The 19848-nt window shown below is 40.3% G+C and overlaps 4 protein-coding genes across 5 annotated transcripts; 2 read left to right on the top strand and 2 right to left on the bottom strand.

The window, feature by feature from the left end:
• Positions 1-2057: 2057 nt before the first annotated feature.
• On the top strand, positions 2058-6405 carry acy3.2 (aspartoacylase (aminocyclase) 3, tandem duplicate 2; the record flags this gene model as incomplete). The annotated part of the gene is made up of 7 exons (XM_079554031.1): positions 2058-2188; positions 4248-4474; positions 4847-5039; positions 5314-5407; positions 5489-5596; positions 5684-5796; positions 6211-6405. Exons 2-7 carry the CDS (start codon positions 4248-4250, stop codon positions 6403-6405), a joined length of 930 nt encoding a protein of 309 aa, XP_079410157.1. The 5' UTR covers positions 2058-2188.
• Positions 6406-7100: 695 nt separating this feature from the next.
• cldnd1b (claudin domain containing 1b) lies at positions 7101-10098 on the bottom strand. Its single transcript, XM_079553200.1, has 5 exons — positions 10000-10098; positions 9267-9692; positions 9079-9186; positions 8816-8953; positions 7101-7973 (listed from the first exon to the last, which is right to left on the bottom strand). Exons 2-5 carry the CDS (start codon positions 9550-9552, stop codon positions 7753-7755), a joined length of 753 nt encoding a protein of 250 aa, XP_079409326.1. The 5' UTR covers positions 9553-9692; positions 10000-10098; the 3' UTR covers positions 7101-7752.
• Positions 10099-10209: 111 nt separating this feature from the next.
• glb1 (galactosidase, beta 1) lies at positions 10210-14576 on the bottom strand. Its single transcript, XM_079553785.1, has 16 exons — positions 14434-14576; positions 13872-14041; positions 13211-13361; positions 13021-13081; positions 12845-12939; positions 12591-12771; positions 12425-12483; positions 12184-12305; positions 12071-12111; positions 11876-11988; positions 11700-11774; positions 11545-11634; positions 11358-11471; positions 11104-11235; positions 10784-11017; positions 10210-10675 (listed from the first exon to the last, which is right to left on the bottom strand). The coding sequence occupies exons 1-16, from the start codon at positions 14488-14490 to the stop codon at positions 10418-10420; spliced, it is 1953 nt and encodes a 650-aa protein (XP_079409911.1). The 5' UTR covers positions 14491-14576; the 3' UTR covers positions 10210-10417.
• Positions 14577-15054: 478 nt separating this feature from the next.
• On the top strand, positions 15055-19456 carry ccdc86 (coiled-coil domain containing 86). 2 transcript variants are annotated; one of them, XM_079553876.1, is made up of 5 exons: positions 15055-15597; positions 16873-17002; positions 17090-17164; positions 17267-17440; positions 19427-19456. In XM_079553876.1, the coding sequence occupies exons 1-4, from the start codon at positions 15110-15112 to the stop codon at positions 17429-17431; spliced, it is 858 nt and encodes a 285-aa protein (XP_079410002.1). In that variant the 5' UTR covers positions 15055-15109; the 3' UTR covers positions 17432-17440; positions 19427-19456. The 2 variants fall into 2 exon arrangements, with proteins under 2 accessions (XP_079410002.1, XP_079410001.1); XM_079553875.1 differs by lacking the exon at positions 19427-19456 and having other exon boundaries at positions 17267-17546.
• Positions 19457-19848: the final 392 nt, after the last annotated feature.

Genomic DNA, 19848 nt, shown 5'->3' with positions numbered 1-19848 from the left:
GGGAATGACTTAATAACACGATGTAAAGCTTGAAAAAGTCGATTTTGCATAATACCCCCCCTTTAAAGTATTATCACTTTTTTTGACGTATGCCCCACTTTATGCTATTTATGTGGTGATGGTGTTAATGCAGTGAAAGTCAAAAGGTCAGTGACTGGCAGAAGCACCTTGGTTGATAAAGGGAGTGAGAGCTCCCCCGAGAGGCCAAACAAGTGCTGAGCGTAAAGCCTATAATGGACTGGCCTGACAAGAGGATTACAGGTCTAACTGTGGCTTACTGCTCTTCTTGCGCGGCATTTCAGTGAATGAAAGAAACGAGAAAAGGAGCTGTATTGATATATGGGGGACTGAGGACAGGTATGATAACTGGGCTACTTAAGTTACTTATGTTCCCTTCCTCACGGCAACACGCACTACAGGCGTTTGTATTTGTAACAAGACTACTGGTGCTCAGCTCTTGAGACACTCGTTTGACTGATTGCTTCCTGTTCGTTAATGTTTAATTTAACTCTCCGTAGCCTACATCAGACAATGAATGACAGCTCCAAGTAGACCAACAGGTTTTCTTTTGCAACGTTGCATTTGAGTAACTTAGCAGGGGGTTGGGAACTTGGAATTATTTCAGATAAAATAAAAAAGGTGAAACAGAGTCAAATTTCAAAATTAATTTAGAGGGAAAGGCCAAATGCTGGAGTATTTAAGCTTCATTTTGAAAACAATTCTTCTCAGCTGGATAATCTGAGTTTAGTTGACCACGTTGTGAAAATATTGGCAACATTCTCGAGGGTTGGGGTACTTGGACTAAAACTGCACGACTCAAGGGGTGCACCAGGCAAAAAAAAAAAAAAGGTTGGGAACCGCTGTTCTACACCACACTCTTTGGGGCAGGTTGTCATATTAAAATCCTATCTGTAGTCCAGAATATTGCTATTAATCTCAGCAAGTTTTATTATTCATTGATTATTAATTTCTCAACATGCAGCAACCCCAACTCCACAGTTACAGTCTTTTGCCTGAGGACCACGCAGCCTAAATTAAAGGAACAGGCCACTGTTTTTACATACAAGATATGTTCTTGCCTGAGCTTAGACGAGTTGATATGTGCCTGGTCTTTGTGCCCTTGGAAGAGCTTGGTCGCTTCTATCTTCACCCCCCTTTGGAACTATAGGAATACATTGGGAGAGGCTAAATGCTAACTCTTTAACAACATTTTTGCGTGACTGAGGGCACGCACAAAGACCAGACAGGTACGCATCAACTCGTCTAAGCTCATTCAAGAACATTATCTCAGTATGGAAAAACGGTGGCCTGTTCCTTTAAAGGCTCTATGCCTGTTTTTCTTCTTTTTTTCCCCCTCAAATTCTATGCTTGGAATTAAATTAGTTTCATTCTTTAGTTTATTGTAAAAGCAACAATTTGGTGAAAAGTACTTTGTGCACTGTAAATCTATTATAAAGCCTGTAAATCTATTATAAAGCCTTTCATGAACCAATAGCTAGTTGTTGTTTACATGACCATGACAGTATTGTATCCTGGAAGTTATGAAACGTGCTTAAAAAATCATCTCTCCGAAGATTTGAGATGTATTAGCGATGCATTAGGGAAAGCCAGTTTGGACCGCAGCTAACTACACGCTTCCTCTTTCATTGTTTGTTAACAACAACAAAAATCCGTTAATGGGCCTTTAGATTGTCCAGAACTCATTTTTATTGAAGGCTGAGTTAAATCAACGGTAAACCAAAAAAATACTGCAAATATACATTTTACTGTAAATATGTCATTATGAACTTATGTGACCAGTTTAGTGTTTCAGTTTAGTGTTTTTTCAGGATATAGGCCAATACAAGTACACTACATCAGTAAAAAATGTTTGTGAACTTTCAGCACTGCAGCCACAGGCCATGTAGGGCGGCTCCATGTGGTTAGCCCCGACAAAACAAGTTGAAATTTGAGCTGACCGAGAGAACCTGGGAAGTGTTGCAGGAGGAAGGCGGGAGCGAGGGCATGACTTATGAAGTATATAGGCTGTACGCTTCTGTTTTGAAATGCAGGCATGATCAGTTAGTGCTGTTGGCAGTACACGCAGAATTATTTGGAGCAGTGGCCGCTCAGGTTGACACTTAGTTGCTGAAGTTCCTGCACATATTATTAGGGTCAAAGGTTGCTGTTCAGAGAGCTTTGCAGAGAGGTAAGACCAGCTGTTTCATTCCACTCACTGATCAAAGCCGAAACATCGTGAGTCATTTTAAGACAACTCTGTACTGAGCAACAAAACCAAACATGTATGTACAGTAAGTGGTAGTATTGGATTCTTTGTGTGATGTTTCTGTTTAAAGTTTATAAAGTACAATACATTTTATTTTGTTTAATAGCTTTTCTGTAATTCCTGTTAAGTACAAAGACAGTAGAAATACATATGTTGTTGTAATAGGTGCCTTGTTCTCCCTGTGCATTAGTTGGAATCTAAAGTTTAGTTTGTTTAGTTTGAAATTTGCCCGGAAAAATCCAGACTCACCACCGCACCAGAGTCTGATCAAAGTAAGTTAGTAACTACATTTCGACTGCAGTACCAATGCAATCAGGAAGTGGAGTAAACCAATCCAAGAGCGTCTGAATGCAGCCGATGGAGAGTCATGTGTGTAGTGGAGCTCCAGTTTTCCATGATGTTACCCATCTCCACTTTTTTCCCCACAACATTTATTTACATGAATCTCTTTAAAACGCGAGGCTAAATGCAAACAACATCTTTGGTCTTTTTTGCGTGACTGAGTGCACGCACAAAGACCAGACAGGTACGCATCAATTCGTCTAAGCTCAGGTAAGAACATATCTCAGTATGGAAAAACGGTGGCCTGTTCCTTTAACATAAAGGAACGTCATTCCACGTCATTTCCTGTGGGGAAGCTCCACTGATCACTTGCCTCTCCATCGGCTGCATCCAGGCAATTCTCAACCAAACAGCGATTGGCGGGCGTGTGTTATTGTTGTGGTGTTATCAAGAGTTATGCTGCTCACAAACAACACGTGACTGCAAATAAATGAATTTTATTGCAAGTTTAAGTAAAAAGAACTGAACGATCCAACGTCTCTAATAAGTACAGTTTCCCCTCTGTATATTACAAATTACAAAGGGGCATCATTCTGGACGTGTTTGAAAGTGGACTAGCTAATGGTCCTCAAACAAATGTACTGATCTATTGCGACTTACATTCCCAGTAACTCACAGCTGCCAAACTTGTCATCTCAAACACATCTGAACAGCATGTTTAAATCCTAAGTTCTTCTGGGCTTTACTACTGTATTATGTCCAGGAATCAGGTCAGGAACTAAAATGTCTCTATGAATCCTGGTTTGCCAATGGGACAGGCATGATTCATTCTTTAAAATGCAAGAAAGGTTGTAAAAGATTCCAATTCTGTTTGGAATCTTAGAAGACTGTGTCTTGAGATAAGTACCCAGTTACATGTACTCAAGTAGAAGAAACCATACTTATTAGAGCAGTTATATATATGAATTTCTGCCACTGTGACTAAATATTAAAGTTACAAAAGCCTCAAGTCGACCTTAAACATGTAGTTTGTGTTTTATGCCCCTTTTTCTTATAGATATATAGTTCTAATTTAAAATATATATTTTCTTTGGAAATATGAAAATGATGTCACAACTGAAACACAAATAAATAAGATAATAAATGTATTTTCTCCAAGTACTTTTTACTTTTACTTGAGTTTTTATTTGGGTCACTATTTTTTACTGGTACTTAAGTAAAATGATTTCAAGGTTACGTTCCTCTTACTTGAGTAAGTATTTTGGCTACTCTATGAACCTCTGGAAACATATGATTTAATATTGTAATTTGATGACTTTTACAGCAGAGTTTTACAGCCTAAAAGTGTGCTAGAGAAAAACAATTGCATGAGGAATGTAATTCTAGCCAACAAGACTTTTCTCGACATTGGATCTCGCCATAACAATGATTAAATGTCCTTGTTGAGGGTGATAAAACATATAGTATGAGCAAATAGTCATTGCTAAATAGTACAAAGGTGACATGTTCACAAACGACTGCAACTATTGACAAACTATGGTTAATTATCTCCCTAACCCAGTATAGGTCTGTTCAAAAAGTTAACTGAGCTGTCAAGGCCTTTGCTGATTAAACTGGGTTAGTTGTACAGATGGCAACATTTTAACCCTTCACAACCAGTCCAGGCACTTAACAAAGCACTCCTCCTTTTCTTTTGTAGATGGACCTGGTCTCCTACCCTCCTTTTTCCCGTGTTGCGATCACTGGAGGCACACATGGAAATGAGTTGTCAGGCGTGTACATAGTGCGACAAATGCAGAGGCAGAATGTGGCACAGGTTGGATCTGTCTCAGTCAGCCCCGTCTTGGTCAATCTTCCTGCCATTGATGCCTGTAGAAGATACATAGACAAAGACCTGAACCGATGTTTTACAGACGCCTTATTGAGGTGAGGGTAATTCACACTTCAACATCACAGCTTTGAAATGTTCCATATTTGTAATGAAGGAACTTTGAAAACATCGAGATATATTATTGAGTCTAATCTGGCAAAACCACTGGACTTACTTGATTGAAGACTATGCAGAATCTCCTTCAAGACTGGTTTGAAGACTCATTTGTATTTTCAAATAAAGACATTTTATACATTTCCTTTCAGTTAAAATCAGAATTTCATTGTCAAATTTGTTCCACATATGCATAATCATGTGCCACAATCCCAAGGTTAATCTTTTGTAGGAGGCACAGTTTGAGCTTTGAATCAAATAAATCCAGTGCTCTTTGACTGATTCTACTCATAATTTCTACATTTGTCTTTCAGTACTCCGCTCACAGATAGCTCTCCGTATGAACTGAGGAGGGCTCATGAGCTGAACTCTCAGCTCGGCCCGAAAGGAAGTGACCAGGCCATGGACCTGGTGTGTGACCTCCACAACACAACCTCCAACATGGGCCTTTGCTTCCTCTTTGATAATTTTGACTGGATCCCCCTCCACATTGTCAAATACATACAGGTAAATGTTGTCCTTAAGATATCTGTGCCATTAGAGACCCACAGTGTCACAGTCATACATTAAAGTCTTAATCACCGAAGACCACTAGTATGTCTTTGAATGGTTGAAAGAAACTAGAATACTCTCACAGCAGGCCAGTAAAGTAGTGTTTTTTTTTTCTATTTTGTTGCTAGTTTGCCTGTTCTTTACTTGACACTATGGACCCTCTCAGCTTCGTCAAGTATAAAAGTGGGATTGGTGTTTCGCATCTTCTGATTAGACGTTTCCTTTACAGAACAATATGCCCTCCGCCCCTATAAGAGTAATCCATATCGATGTTTCAAAGTCTGAGGCATATTGTGTAGATTCAGTGGCTAAGCATGGTTTTGGTAAGTACAGTTGGTTAAATTATATTGCAGTAACACCAGTAATGCAGTTGTAAAGTGTTTGCTTTTTTCTTTGGACTTCAGCCATTGAAGTTGGGCCTCAGCCGCACGGTGTTCTGAGAGCAGACATTTATAACATGATGAAGGAGGCGGTGGATCACACTGTAGACTGGCTGAACAAATTCAATGCAGGTGAGAACTTGTATTTTCTGTTATAATATATTTAGGGATATATCAATCAAAAATCGCTTGACTGTCAATATTGACCTTTGTCGGAAGGAACGATATTTGAAGGGGGAGACGTGGAGGTATTTGTTAGGGAGAAAAGCGTGGACTATCCTCGGAACCAGGAAACTAGCGAACTTACAGCTGCAATTCACCCCCAGCTTCAGGTAATTTATATGTTCATTGAGAATTAATAAATACATATCTACAAATGTAAATACAGCATTTCATTTAAAAAAAATGGTTTGCTTGTGTGGAAGGGTGATGCCAGGTCTTTTGGGTTGGTTGCACTGGTGCAGTTTTTCACATGGAGCGGCTTCCCACTTTCAAAATGCCAGAAGCATCGTGAATAATACATAATAACAGCTACACGTCTCAGTCTCCGTTACTTATCTGACAATAATCTGACTGGTCGCACCGATGCAACCGAAGGCCGCACACAGTGCACGCACAAATTGACACAAATTGGATTACAATGGACTCAATTGGCTGACGTAAAAACACAACAAATAATAATAATGAAATAGCCTCATCTATCACATTCCCCTGAAGTTGCCCTAATAGTTATTTTCTTCCTCCAGGATAATGACTTCAAGCTCCTCCAGCGCGGCGACCCCATTTTTAAGTCATTTACTGGAGAGACAGTGCACTACGAGGGAGAAGAACTTTACCCTTTCTTTATCAATGAATGTGCATATTATGAGAAAAAGATTGCCTTTCATTTGGCCAAAAAGAAAATGCTCACCGTTCCACCGATAAGTTTGAAGAAAGACTGAAGAAAATGAATGGATTTTAATGATGATGCTGCTGCTGCTGATCTATGCAATGATTTGTGCCAAATGCACACAGTTAGTTAAAATAAAGGCGAGTCACTGCATGTGAATAAGACATGGAGAAATCACTTTGAAACCTTTCCTGTGCACTACTGACATAAGCAAATGATGTACTGTATTTTTTTGTTCATTTAACATTTTCATGAGACTAGGTTTTTAGCGTATTTGCCCAAAAGTTTGGCAACAAAATCTGAAAAATGGATCGAGCCCGGTTTAAATGAAAGGGTTTGTTTCGTTGACATAGTGTTTTTTTGGACGGTCTTTTAATCATCTTATTTAGGCTTTGAGTGAACTAGTTTTGGAAAGAAACTAATGTTGCATTAGCTTGAAGATTGTGTTGCATGTTATTTTTATAAGTGCTATGAAAGGTAATGTTGCCAAAAAAAATGCCATTGAGTAAATTCTTTTGAGTTCCATGCAAATATATAAAGAAACATCGAATCAATGTAAAAATATGACACCTTGTTGTGTAAAGATTGAACGTGAAGAGAGTGAATAGACCCAAAATGTCCTGAAAATGTGTTTGGCCTGCAGCGTCTTCCCTTAATGACACAATTCCACTACCCTGCCATTTTGCCTCTTTATGAAAAACTTGCACATTTTAATAAATCACAGAATAATTTAAGAACTTGTTTATTATGGAAATTAAATGTGCTTTGGTTTCTACAAAAGACTGCATGAGTTTATCTTTGAATATATACAGAAACGAAAAGGCTGAAAACATATATTCAAGCAACATCATTGCAACACCTCACAATCTTTTTCACTAACTTTTTGTTTTTGTTTGGCAAGGACTTTTCTTTTTCTGTTGTTAGCATTGGTAGAATTTCACAAGCGATTCAGAGCTTGGAGCATAGCGGCATTTTCGTTGTAGTAAAAATGAGGTTTGTATTTTGAAAAGACCTACCAATGTATTAAAGTCATCATTTACCACAGAAGACCAAGTACCACAGTTGGCAACACAACGCAGCTCTAAAAGGCATGCACAGCAAACATTAAAGTATCTTAAATACGGCATTAAGAATAAGAGCAAAAAACAAAGACACAAAATGGTTAAGCGTAGCACAGCGTAGCACAATAAGGACAATGTGGTGAGCAGCTTTAAAAAAATTACTAGCAACAGAAAGGCAACCACACAAAATCAAAATAGTCATCGATGCTGCTATTTAAAAAGCAAACTTTGGTTAAAAAAATAAAAAGGTGTTATGAAAACATTTAGTTATCCCAATGTGTGACCGTTCAGTTGTTATGAATATAAACAAAACAGTCCACTGAGCTGGTTTGCAGCATTTAGGCCACCCTGTAAGCTGTCATGCGAGTGTAGTTTTTGCGGTGACTTCTGGCTGCCCAAAGAAAGAGAGCAGCAGCCATCATCTGCAGGGGGAAGGAGATGAGCGCAAGGTACAGGGACCAGCCAAGTGTCCCGTCCACTCCCTCTGGAGGTGTGACAAACTGGCGGAGCAGGTCGACACCGGCGAGGAAGCAGCATACAGCTCCCAGAGAGCACAGACCTAGTGGGAAATACACATAAAATCACCTCTGACCTATTGATGTGTAAATGACAGTTTATTTTTTACATTGAGGCAGACTTTCAGTAGGATTTGTGCGAAACAGAATACTCCGGGACACTTTCAAATGACTTCATGAACAAGTTGGTGCAATTATTTCTAGTGCCGAGAAAAAGCAAGTACACCATCTGGAATTTCTCACATTTCTCCCTAAATTGGTCACTAAATATGTTAGATGTTTAAATATGTCAACTAGCTTTTAAGACTTAGACCGCACTTATTTGATTGATTGATTTTTTAATATTGTTTTATCTGTCTGTGAAGCACTTTGGTCTTCCTTGTGTTGTTGTAAGGTGCTATACAAATAAACTTTGATTGATTGATTGATTGATTGATTGATTGATTGATTGATTGATTGATTGATGAATCTTGGATCATTCCTCTTTACAAAACTGCTGCAGCTCAGAGATATTCAGGTGGTGTACTCACTTATTCCACTCTCTCCTGTAAATGTTGACATGTTGTGGCCAATAAAAATATGATGAAATGTAAATGTTTGGGTGGTATTAGTTAAAGCAGACACTGTTTAATCATTCCTGTGATTTTGATGAAGACCAGACCACATTTCGTGACCAATTTAGGCAGAAATTCTCTGCACTGTAGGCTTGTCACGGTAACAAATTTGAAGTTCGATATATTGAAGAAGGAAAGTGTCGCGATATTATTGACACTAACGATACTGTCACTGTCTATCTGTTTTTTATTGAGCGATAAGTCGATATAGTATTTATCGTGACAGCCCGAGTCACAACAACATGTCAGAGGCTGTTGCCAGTTTCTCATACCGGCCAGAAGGTGAAGAACTCCAACGCCCAGAGTAGGAGTGAAACTGCGGCAAAGGCAGGCGCAGACTCCCACAAGACCACTGAGAAACACCAGAGCCAGGGACACCAAGGGGAGCAGGAACTGGCATCTCCACAGGTCTGAAGAGAAGAAATGAAACTCTGAACACATTTATGTTGCGTGTGTGCGGTCTAGCTGTATTTGTGATAATGCGTGTAACAGTAACACAATGAGACTCTAACGTTTGCATGCACTGGCCACTCACATGTTCTCAAGAGATCCTCTTCACTGCTCTGGTGTCCAGGGTGTTTATATTTTGGGGAGAACTGCTGCTGAAGAGTGAAACTGACACACTGAGTTTCCATTTTGGGATCTGAAATGTAGAAGGGATAAACACAGGTTGTTGTTGTTGTTGTTTAATGGTTGTTCACTTTGGATCCATCTTGATCTTACCAGGCTCTTTGAACCAGTGGGATTGGCTGGGAACCAGGATGCACCTCCACCACAGGCCGAGTGTCCCATTCAGCCTGAACATCGTCTCACTGTAGGTCTTCTCGTCAAATTCTCCGTGGATGAAGTCCTCCTTGAGCTCGGACACGTTGTTCCCCTCATGTTTGATGGGCGGGCTGTTGAACTGGTACCAGTGCTGTGTACCCACGGCAACAGACAGGTACACTGTGGCGAGCAGACTCAGCACTGAGCCGATCACTAAAGCCGTGGCGTAACGATTGTCCACCATGTTCACTAGTTCTGCTTGAAATATTTAGTATTTCCTGTGAAAGTGCGGGCAGGGCTGCGCATCTTCATGGCCTGTCTGTTCTTGTCTCACGCTGTCCCACCATTTCCTTGCAGTGGTGCCATCACAGCAGAGCGCACCGCCTTCACAGCCAAAACAAAACACAGATGTTAGCCAAGACGTTTGCATTGCGCGTAACTTGCGTCATACATCCATGGTTTGTTGACAATTTACTCATAAAGCAGAGAACATTTATAATATAACCCCGGTCGTTCAATGTGTGAGTTTAATGTTTAATGTTACTGAAGTTTAGCAGCACGAAAAAATCCACAACCACTTTGAAGTCAGGAGCACCAGCTATTGCGTTACTTTTCCAGCACAAACACAAGTGAATGGAGTCTTCTTGCTCGGTTTTGTAATTTCATATATACATGAGTGTGACCGATTTACCTTATTGAAGGTTTAAGCGGCGTTATTTCCCACTGTCCCGATGTCCTGATCAAAGCATCGGGGCCTCCGCTTCTTTCTTACTCGCTTTTACAATTGCGATAAGCATAAACAATAGCGCCACCTTCCGTTTAGGGGTGGTTAAAGAAAGAAACTGTTGGGTTGGCACAATCATTTATTCTGAAAGAGCAGCTTTAAAATCTACAAACGCCTTAATATTTCATAGTGCATAAAAAATGAGAAACAGTGTAAAATCGCTTATTCCCTTAAAAGACTGAGTCATTGAGGTAGAAACATATAGGCCTAAAGCCTATATACCCTACAATACAAAATGTGTAAATTATAGAAAAGAAAAAAAAAAGTTGAACTGATTCATTAAAACTGTGCAGTTATGTTTTCGTATAATTCTCATAAATTCCCTTTATAATAAATCCTCTTTTGAAAAGAGTCTCCAGATTGGCTTGTAGTTGAATGAGCGACGTGTGGCGTCTAGAATCGGAGTGTCAGTGAACTCCACAGTGCAAGGCCCGTTGCTGCAGGGGGCTGCCTCTAGCTCCAGCACAGTGATGTTGTTGGGGGCAGCAGTGCTGAGGATGTTGCTCGGTACAAAAAGCGTCACCTGTGGTCCACGCGCCGGCCAGAATCGACCCAAGTTAAAGCCATTAATCCAAATCTGACCCTGAAAAGTGGAAGTAGTTTATTATGTTTGTCTACTTGAGCATAACCTCAAACCTCATTCCAACCACACATATTCTGAGAGTAACCTGGACATATTTGCGTGACTTGCCTTTGTCCAATTGGGCAGTTTAATGTATGTGTCCTGTGGAAGGTCAGGGATGCCATCTGGAATAACAAAGCTGCCTCCATAGAAGGTTGGGAGAGAGAGTTTGGCAGGCGCAGCTGGGTCTGTAGACAGCGATCTCCCCAGGAGACCCTGGCTAACCGCCTGATCAATATTGAGACTGTACATAGTCCATCCAGTCAGCACATCTGCACCTAGAGTCATGTTCGACACTAAGCCCTGGGGAAACAGATTTAAATGTATTTGTGTTTGTTTGTCATAAACGTGGATGGATGGTAAATTCAGCATGCTGATTGAAAAATAACCTTGAAGTCATTGATTCCTTTTCCATAGTTAATCCGGCCCATGTTTTCGACCAGTATGTCCAACTGACTTCCAGCGTTTCCAGTTATATTTATAGTTATGGTTTTGTACCTTTCCAGAATTCCCACAGCCACCTTACAGGGGAAATCAGTTCATGTCCACAATTAGCTACACAGCTCATTCAATTTATACAAGCCCCAACATAAACAACTGTTGTGAGGTCATTTTGTAAAATAAACAATGACTTCAGACTGACCCCATCCACAGACACATAGGCCCTGTCATGCACCCCATTTAGCGGCGAGGACAGTGGAGTTGGCTTGCTGCAGTTAACAGGAAGTGTGGTTCTGTAAAGGACATAACCAAGAGCCTATAAAACAGACGGAGAAAGTAAACAAGCGTGTCTGAATAATGGAGAATAACATGGAACAATGAAAAGATACCTGATTAAGTTCTATGAAGTTCAGAGGAAACATGCTTTTGACAGGGCCAGAGTATGAAAGTTTCTCAAGGGCAGATGACACTGTCTCCAGCTACAGACGATGAAACAAGTTTATACAGTATTTGAAAAGTCGAAAACATTTCTTATGAGCAATACCTTTTGTAGAGATACAGTCCCATAGGCAAATTTAGGAGTTGTCGGAGGTATAGGGCCTTCTGGTAGTTTACGATACTATTGTGCAAAAAGAAATAGAATTGAGGTCTTCTATACCACCTTACATAGGGTGCACACTGTAATAAATTGCTTACTACTGTATTGACCTAATGTCGTACCATTTTGATGACATTTTGGATGGCGAAGTACTTCTTTGTGAGGTCTCCTGCTTCAGTTAGTGGAGCGTCATAGTCATAGCTTGTGGGCTGAGCAGCATATGGTTCATTGGCACCTGAGGGTTCCAGTAATGGTTAGATAACAGTCATTTTTAAGGTCAGAGCATCAAATCATTCTCTAAAATAATATATTGCTACCATTCCAGTATCCAAAATTTGTTCCTCCTATGAACATATACCTGCCAATGACAGAAGGTGTGAGAAAAAAATGCTTATGTACAGTAGACACATGGCTTTCTCTGTGCACTTACAGGTTGACGTTTGCGCCTTTCAGAAGAATCTCATTCAGAGACTTGGCCACGGCATCAGCTGACACAACAGAGTGATGAGAGCCCCAGTGATCAAGCCAGCCAGTGTAAAACTCTGAGTTAACCTTAAAGACACAGACCAGGATTTAATTCCTGCTTTTTTCTTACGAGGTCATTCGCTGTACACCAGCTTGAGGCCATTATGGGACTTAGAAAACAACAAAACAAAGAAAAAAACACTTGCCAATGGCCCACGAGGTTCAGCATGCCGTTGTGCCTCAAAAGCAGCGGTTACATTTGCCCCTATAGAAGCAGAACACAAATACCAAGTTGAAATAAGGGTAAACGCTCCCAGCTCTGAGTGAATATCAATTTAAATGTTAAGTATTCTACAGTAAGCATAAACCTGCCTGGTCCAAAGTCTACTGTTGCATAGAGTTCTTGTATTGCGCCACACTTGAGGTATCCAACACTGCCTCCATCTGTGGTGAACAGCACCACCTCATCCCCCAGATGTGACCGGAACAATTGGGTCAAGTGGCGTAGGTAGTTATAGTCACATGCAAAATAACTGCCATACTCATTTTCCACCTGAAAGGAAAATTGTCAGATCAGATGCTATGTAAATCACCACAGCCTTGTACTGTATATTTATGAAGCTCACCTGGACGGTGATGATAGGACCCCCATTTTGATAAAGGAAGGGTTTGATCATTGGCAACAATTTCCCCATCCATATATCTACTGCTGATAAGTAGTCTGAAAGGAGGAAAAACAAAAACAAAATCGTATTAAGCTTAGAGGAGGAGGAAGAATTTGTGCTTCCGGAAGTACCCCCACCTTTATCTGATGAACGCAACACTATGTTCTTATTGTTGAGAAGCCAGGCAGGCAGCCCACCCTAAAATCAACAAAAACTTAGTGAAAGCAGTGCCATTTGCTCCAAAGAAAACAAAGATTGACAGATAGAGATACACAATTAGACTATAACTAAGAAGGGGTTGTCCAGTGTACTAATGGCTCTACTCACCATTTCCCACTCTGCACAAATGTAGGGTCCAGGTCGAAGTATCACTAGTAAGCCGATGTCCTGTGCCAACTGGAGAAAGTACTGCAGATCTCTCTCTCCACTAAAGTTATACTGACCAAGAGACTCCTCGTGGTAGTTCCAGGGAATGTAACTGCAGAGTGAAGAAGTCAAATTACTAGATACAGTACAAAGCATGTACAGGATTTTCCCCCAACAGTATTCATTTCTGCTGAGGTGGCTCGGGCATCTGTTTCGGATGCCTCCTGGTCGCCTCCCGCGGGAGGTGTTCCAGGCATGTCCTAGTGGGACAAGGCCTCGTGGAAGACCCAGGACACGGTGGTGGGACTATGTCTCCGAGCTGGCCTGGTGTCGCCTCGGGGTCCCCCCAGAACAGCTGGAGGAAGTGTGTGTGGATCGGGAAGTTTGGGCATCTCTGCTGAGACTGCTGCCCCCGCGACCCGGCCCCGGATAAAGCGGAAGAAATGGAGTATTCATTTCTAAAACTGTGAGCACACCGGATACTTTTTGGGCCTTCAACAATGAGCAAAATCTGATGCATCTGTGTATTGCTGTATGTTGTCTATTATTGCATTATTTTGCTGTGTCGTATTTTTCCAAATTTGTTTAAAATAGAGGGTCAAATTGAGGGGGGGTAACATACGTTTGAATTGCATTCAGTCCGGCCATGTACATCTTCAGCAGACGATCTTTCCAGTAAACTCTGGGAATTCTGCTGTAATGGATACTTCCTGATATATAACGAAAGGGCTCCCCATCTTTCTGAAAACAGTCATTCTTGTAATCCACACTGAACGTCCTGGGTGCTCCAGCCTGTAGAGACACAGCGTTTTCATGTGCAGTCTTTAACATGCTTTATCATTTATAAACCAGAATTCTCACAGATATACAGCACACCATATTCCACTGTTTATAGCACACAGCTGTCATCAGGTGACTCTGCGTCACAATCATACACTGCAATGACTAAGGTGTCAGACAGTTGGCATACTTCAGATTGTCAAGTGTGGTCAAACTGGTTTCTATACAACCTGTGCTGCATATTTGGAAGAGTGCAAATCAGTTTCATGAAACACTTTCGTAACAATTAGTTGTTTAGTTTAACTTTAAATGCAGTATAATTTATCAACAACAGTAGTACATCCTAGTTGCCCTGTATATTACTGTATAATAATGGGGAAGTGGCAAAGAAATTGTGTACTTACTGAAGCTCCAAACAACATCAGCAGAAGCAGAATATTTCGTTCTTCAAACAGGTACATGCTGAGTTCACAGCTGTACTGCCGTAGAGAGTTTACTAAACAATAACGATCTAATGCATGTCAAGCAGAGCACAGATGACTGCTTCCTTGAATTGTGTCTTTTGAATGCTGCTGTCATGTGGTGCAGATCGCGAGTCACGTGACACTCAAAAAGGTGGATTTGAGAGTGAGTTGCTCTTTAACAAAGAGGCCACAAGATGGCAGCATTTGATTTTATAACAAGTTTTTTTGTTTTGTTTATTACAAAATCTCGTGGAGACAAAACAGCAAAACAGGCAAGTAAAATAAATTAAGAGTAAAATAAAATAAGGCATTGTTTTCAGATAAATAAAAAAGTGTTATAGGATCAAAAACATTTCAGCAGCGTTGCAAATTGCTTCCGCAGTTTGGTTGGATCTTTTTACGAACGATGACTAGATGTGGACCGTGCCACCGTCATCATCACTTCTCCTCCCGACCAGTAGGGGGCAACACTCCATGGTATTCATTGTTTACCTCGCTCGGCTGGCTGGCGTAAAACGGAAGTGTTTGTTTGGCACCGGCGACACCACAACTGCACGTGGGGCTGAGACTTTTTCAGAAAAGTTAGTGTGTTAGTGTTTTATCAGCATTAATAAACATGTCTAAAAGGAACAAAGCCGCAACAGAGGAGGCGCCTTCGCGTGAACCAGCAATTGAATCTGAAATGGCCCTGGAGGAGCCGCCGGAGGTCACCAGGCGGACTCGCAGCGGCCGAAGAGTGCGCACTCCAGCCGCACTCCTCCAGGACTCTGCTCCAGCGGTGAGGACTCCGAGCCGCAGGACGAGGCGCTCAGTGCTCCACGAGCTGCCTGTGGAGGATCAGACGAGCGCAGAACAGAACGAGCAGAAACCAGAAATCACTACCGAGGCTGAAAACGCGCGGATGACAAGTGAAGTGGTACATTCTGCGGAGCATGCGCCAGAAGTGGACACTGCTGCGTGCAAGGCTAAAGAAATGCCCCCAACTAACGTAGACAGCGCTCCAGAGAAGAAGCCTAAATTGGCTCCGACCGTAAAACAGCCCCCTGCTATCCCACTGGGAAAGCCCAAATCTGGAAGAGTGTGGAAAGAGCGAAACAAGCAAAGGTAAGGACAGCCTTCTGTGGAGGCCGCGTCTTCACACTGTGCGTGTTCATGCTGTCGTTGTGTCTTTAAGGAGGCACTTTTCACTGTTATTACTATGTCATTATGGTGTAACGCCACAAAATGACGCCCCTGATCCATATGTCACTCCTTCTTTTCACTCGGGCCCTTGTGCACTCTCTTGCAGCGAGTGGTAAAGCTGGCATCATATATCTAATAGATGAATAGCCCCAGTGTTTGATGGAAATCATGGGGTTGGGCCATATATCATATCGCTATATCGTTATCGCGATCGTTGTGGAAACGAGATCATTTTTTACGTTACGCTCAGCTCCATCAGAGACTTACATGAGGACAGGTGCTTAAAAAGGTTAAATGAAATGAAGGATGTAAACTGCTTGAGTAGATCATGTTTGTGAGGAGATTAGTAGGGCTGAAACGACTAATCGATTAATCGACGACTAATCGATTATTGAAATAGACTATTTTAGTAATCGATTAATCGTTTTCTGGTTCACACAGACTAAAATGGAGCAAAAATGACATAAAAGATGTAGTATTTTTGATGAAAACCTACTTTGATTTTATATTTAGGGTCTGTAGTGTTTTGTACATTGTAAATTTCATTAATAGAGCCTTCAAAAAACATTTCCCTTTTGTTTTCTCCATCAACACATCCTCAAGCAGCGCCACTTAAGCTATAATGTGACAAAAAAATTGAAAAAATAAAATTTTCCTACACCATTCACAGCCAAGCGATTAATCGATTAATCGTAAAAAATAATTGATAGATTAATCGATTACAAAATAATCGTTAGTTGCAGCCCTAGAGATTAGTATATGCCGTAAAAAAAATAAAACAAAATGTGACTGAATTAACCTTCCCAACAAGCGTAAGGCTGGGATTTTGAAGTAATTTGTCCATTGCCAACTGTATCGTCAAATGTATTGTTATGGGGATATTCTTGCTCATTTTGCTATCCAGCAGCCCACGTCAATTGGCTACCTCCACCTTTACAACTTCATCCACCATACCTATGCCTGAATATAGTGAGATTGTATGGTTGGCACAGATTAGCAGCCATGCTTTTGTCTACCCCAGCCAGGCTCCTGCTTTTGGGTGTCGAAAAATACAATAATAATTACCAATACCGATTTATAAGATATGTCATAGGGAAAGGGGTGGAGGAAAGTTAGAAACGCTGATTATTTCATTAAATTAATAATTTTAACAGGAACCCACATATAATTTTCAAATCTCTGTGAATCCATGTCCAGGTTTTCGTCAGTGGTCCGCGATAAACAGCTGTGTAGTTCCTGGGAGAAAAAGATGCAGGCCAAACGGGACAAGCAACTGGTCAAACAGTACTCTCGGCAGCTTAAGGACGACCAGATCCGACAGAAAGAGGTGAAGCACAGTTTTTTATTATAAACTGAGCAAACGTGTGTCATGCCATTTGCCGTTGACTCACTGGCTTCTGTTTGCTGGAAATAGGATAAGAGAAAGAGGAGAGAAGAAAACCTGAAACGCCGGGCAGAGAATGAACGCAAAGCCGAAATTGTTCAAGTGGTGGGTATTTATGTTGGATGAATGACATTTTGTTTTGTTTAATTTAGTGGCATTTGTACTGCTTTATGCCATTAAATAAATCGTGATTATGTTGTGTTTCAGATCCGAAATACCACCAAAATCAAGAGAATGAAGAAGAAACAGCTGAGGAAGATTGAGAAGCGAGACACACTGGCCATGCTTCAAAAGTCAAAGGACAATAGGCAGAATGCAAAGCCCAAAGCCCCACAAAGTGTCACTGAAGTCCCTGGTTCAAGTGCGACATGAAAACTAAAGGTGATCATTATGCTTGCTATGTCTTTCAATAAATTTGACTAGTATGGCTGTTTGTATTATCCGGTTGTCTCTCTTTCACTGTCTTAATAAACATACAGTGAGAACCGTATGTTTAAATAAACGTCATAAAAATACTACACATTTGCATTACTTCTTACAACAATTACAATTTTAAAAAAATATTTCTATTTGTCAAATTCCATAAGAATGAGAGATAGAATTTTCTACAATTTTTTTTTATTACTGTCAGAAGCTTACATACACTAAGATTACTATATCTTAAACATTTTGGGAAAGCCCAGATAACAATGTCATGACCTTGGAAGCACAAGTCTGGTTCATCCTTGGGTGCAATTTCAAGACACTTGAAGGTTCAGATTCATTGGTTAAAACAATGATTATACAGATCAGAAAGAAGACTGTTCTGTGTCCCAGAGATGAACGTGCTGTGGTCTGACATGTGAATATCAACCCAAGAACAAATGCAAAAGACATATCCTGTGTCTGATGGAAAAACATATACAATAGGTTCACAAAGTAGGATTTTTTTCTCGGTGAAGACATTCAACATTAAACATACAATGCAGAGTTTAGATAAAAATAAGCTATACAACTTTAAACTGTAAGGCTTTAGGGGCATGCATAAAGAATATTGAAATAAACAAGATTAAAAAAAATAAGTAAAAATAGCAAGACGACAACAATTGAACAACCATTGTCACTTTTGGAGGAAAAAGGGGGAATCTTGCGAGCCTGAGAACACCATCCCAACTTTGAAATATGGGGGTGGCAGCATCATGCTGTGGGAGGAACTGATGCACTTCACAAAATGGATGACATCATGAAGAAAGAAAACTATGTGGAAATATTGGAGGAACATCTCAAGACATCAACCAGAAAGTTAAAGCTTGGGTGCAGATGGGTCCAAATGGACAATTCCCAAAGCAAATCAATGTTTTGAAGTGGTCATCACAAAGTCCTGATCTGAGTTTAAAGGCAATTCTACCAAATATTAATGAAATGTGTGTAAACTTTTGGTTTTGTAAAAAGTAATAAAAAAATGTGTGGAAAATTCTATTTCTTCTGGCAGTTAGCAAATAGAAATAATTTTTAAAATTCAATTCGAAAAATACAAGTTATTTCTGGTTTCATGTCAGACAGTAAGGGGAAAAAATGCAAATGTGTCTTTTCATTAAGTGTATGTAAACATCTGGTTCTCACTGTATATTCACACTTGCTCCTATGTACTCTCCAAATCCAATGTAGCATCTACAAAATGCTTTCAATTGCAATAATAAAAAAAATGTCTGAAAAGTCTCACAAAGCAGTTGATTGATCGAAAACAAAATAACCACTGAGTCATCTTCTAAAATAGTCATTTGCAAGCCATGTGGAGTCACATGAGACCCAACGTGCCATTCACAGCCACATCTAAATGTTAAGGAGGACTGCAGTGGCATTTTTTGTAATGACTGTCAGGCAAAATCAGACCATTAAAATGGCCTATAAAAGCACACATTTTGTTCCTATTGCAGTCACGGTGCCCTACTCTGCTCCATAGGTTATTTTCATTCACAATTTGACGTCATTTGCATCTAGTCCCAAGCCGATCACTGAAGTCCAAGGTCAGGTCACAAGACCTGGTTTTGGTCAGAGCACAAAGGACTGGTGTTGTTTTCTCACCTTTTTTTAGACTTCCCATTTTTTAGTGTGACATGCATTGTGCATTAGCAAATAGATTGTCGAGCAAAACAGTACTCTGTTTGTGAGACTGGGCTAGGCAAAACCCCAGGTGCATTATAGCCTGTTTGCTTTGTAAATTCCCAACAACCTATATGTTAAAAAAAATGCCAAGAAACAAGCAAAGCCACCCTGCAGTGATGAGCGTGGAAGGAATGATCGTGCTGTGGATGTTTAAGGTTGGGTTTAACATCATCAGTCATGTGTCTGTTACAAAATCCATATAAAAAGGTGGTTGGTTTGCAGGGCACGTATATGCGCTGCAGGAGTCGAAAACGGAACGACCAGCCAGAGAACACTCGGTAAGTATTTCCTCAATCCTTTATCTGTTTAGAGTATAATGCAGATAAAGCTTGGAAAATTAGAATATCGTTCAAAAGTTTATTTCTGTAATTCAACTCAAAATGTGAATCTAATCTATGATATAGACTCATTACATGCAAAGTGACAGATTTCAAGCCTTTATTTGTTATAATTTTGATGATTATGGCTTACAGTCCATTTTCAAAATATTCAAATTTTATGATTAGATTTTTTTATTTGGGGTTTTTACAAGCTCAGCCATATCAAATATATACATATCTCACTTTGCATCTAATAAGTCTTTCATATATTAGTTTCACAGTCTAAGCGAATGCACTTTTAACGATATTCTAATCTTCCAAGTT

Source organism: Gobius niger (assembly GCF_951799975.1).
Source record: "Gobius niger genome assembly, chromosome: 3".
Taxonomy (NCBI): Eukaryota; Metazoa; Chordata; class Actinopteri; order Gobiiformes; family Gobiidae; genus Gobius; species Gobius niger.
Note: the sequence above shows the minus strand (reverse complement) of the source record. Positions and strands in the feature narration are given on the sequence as shown.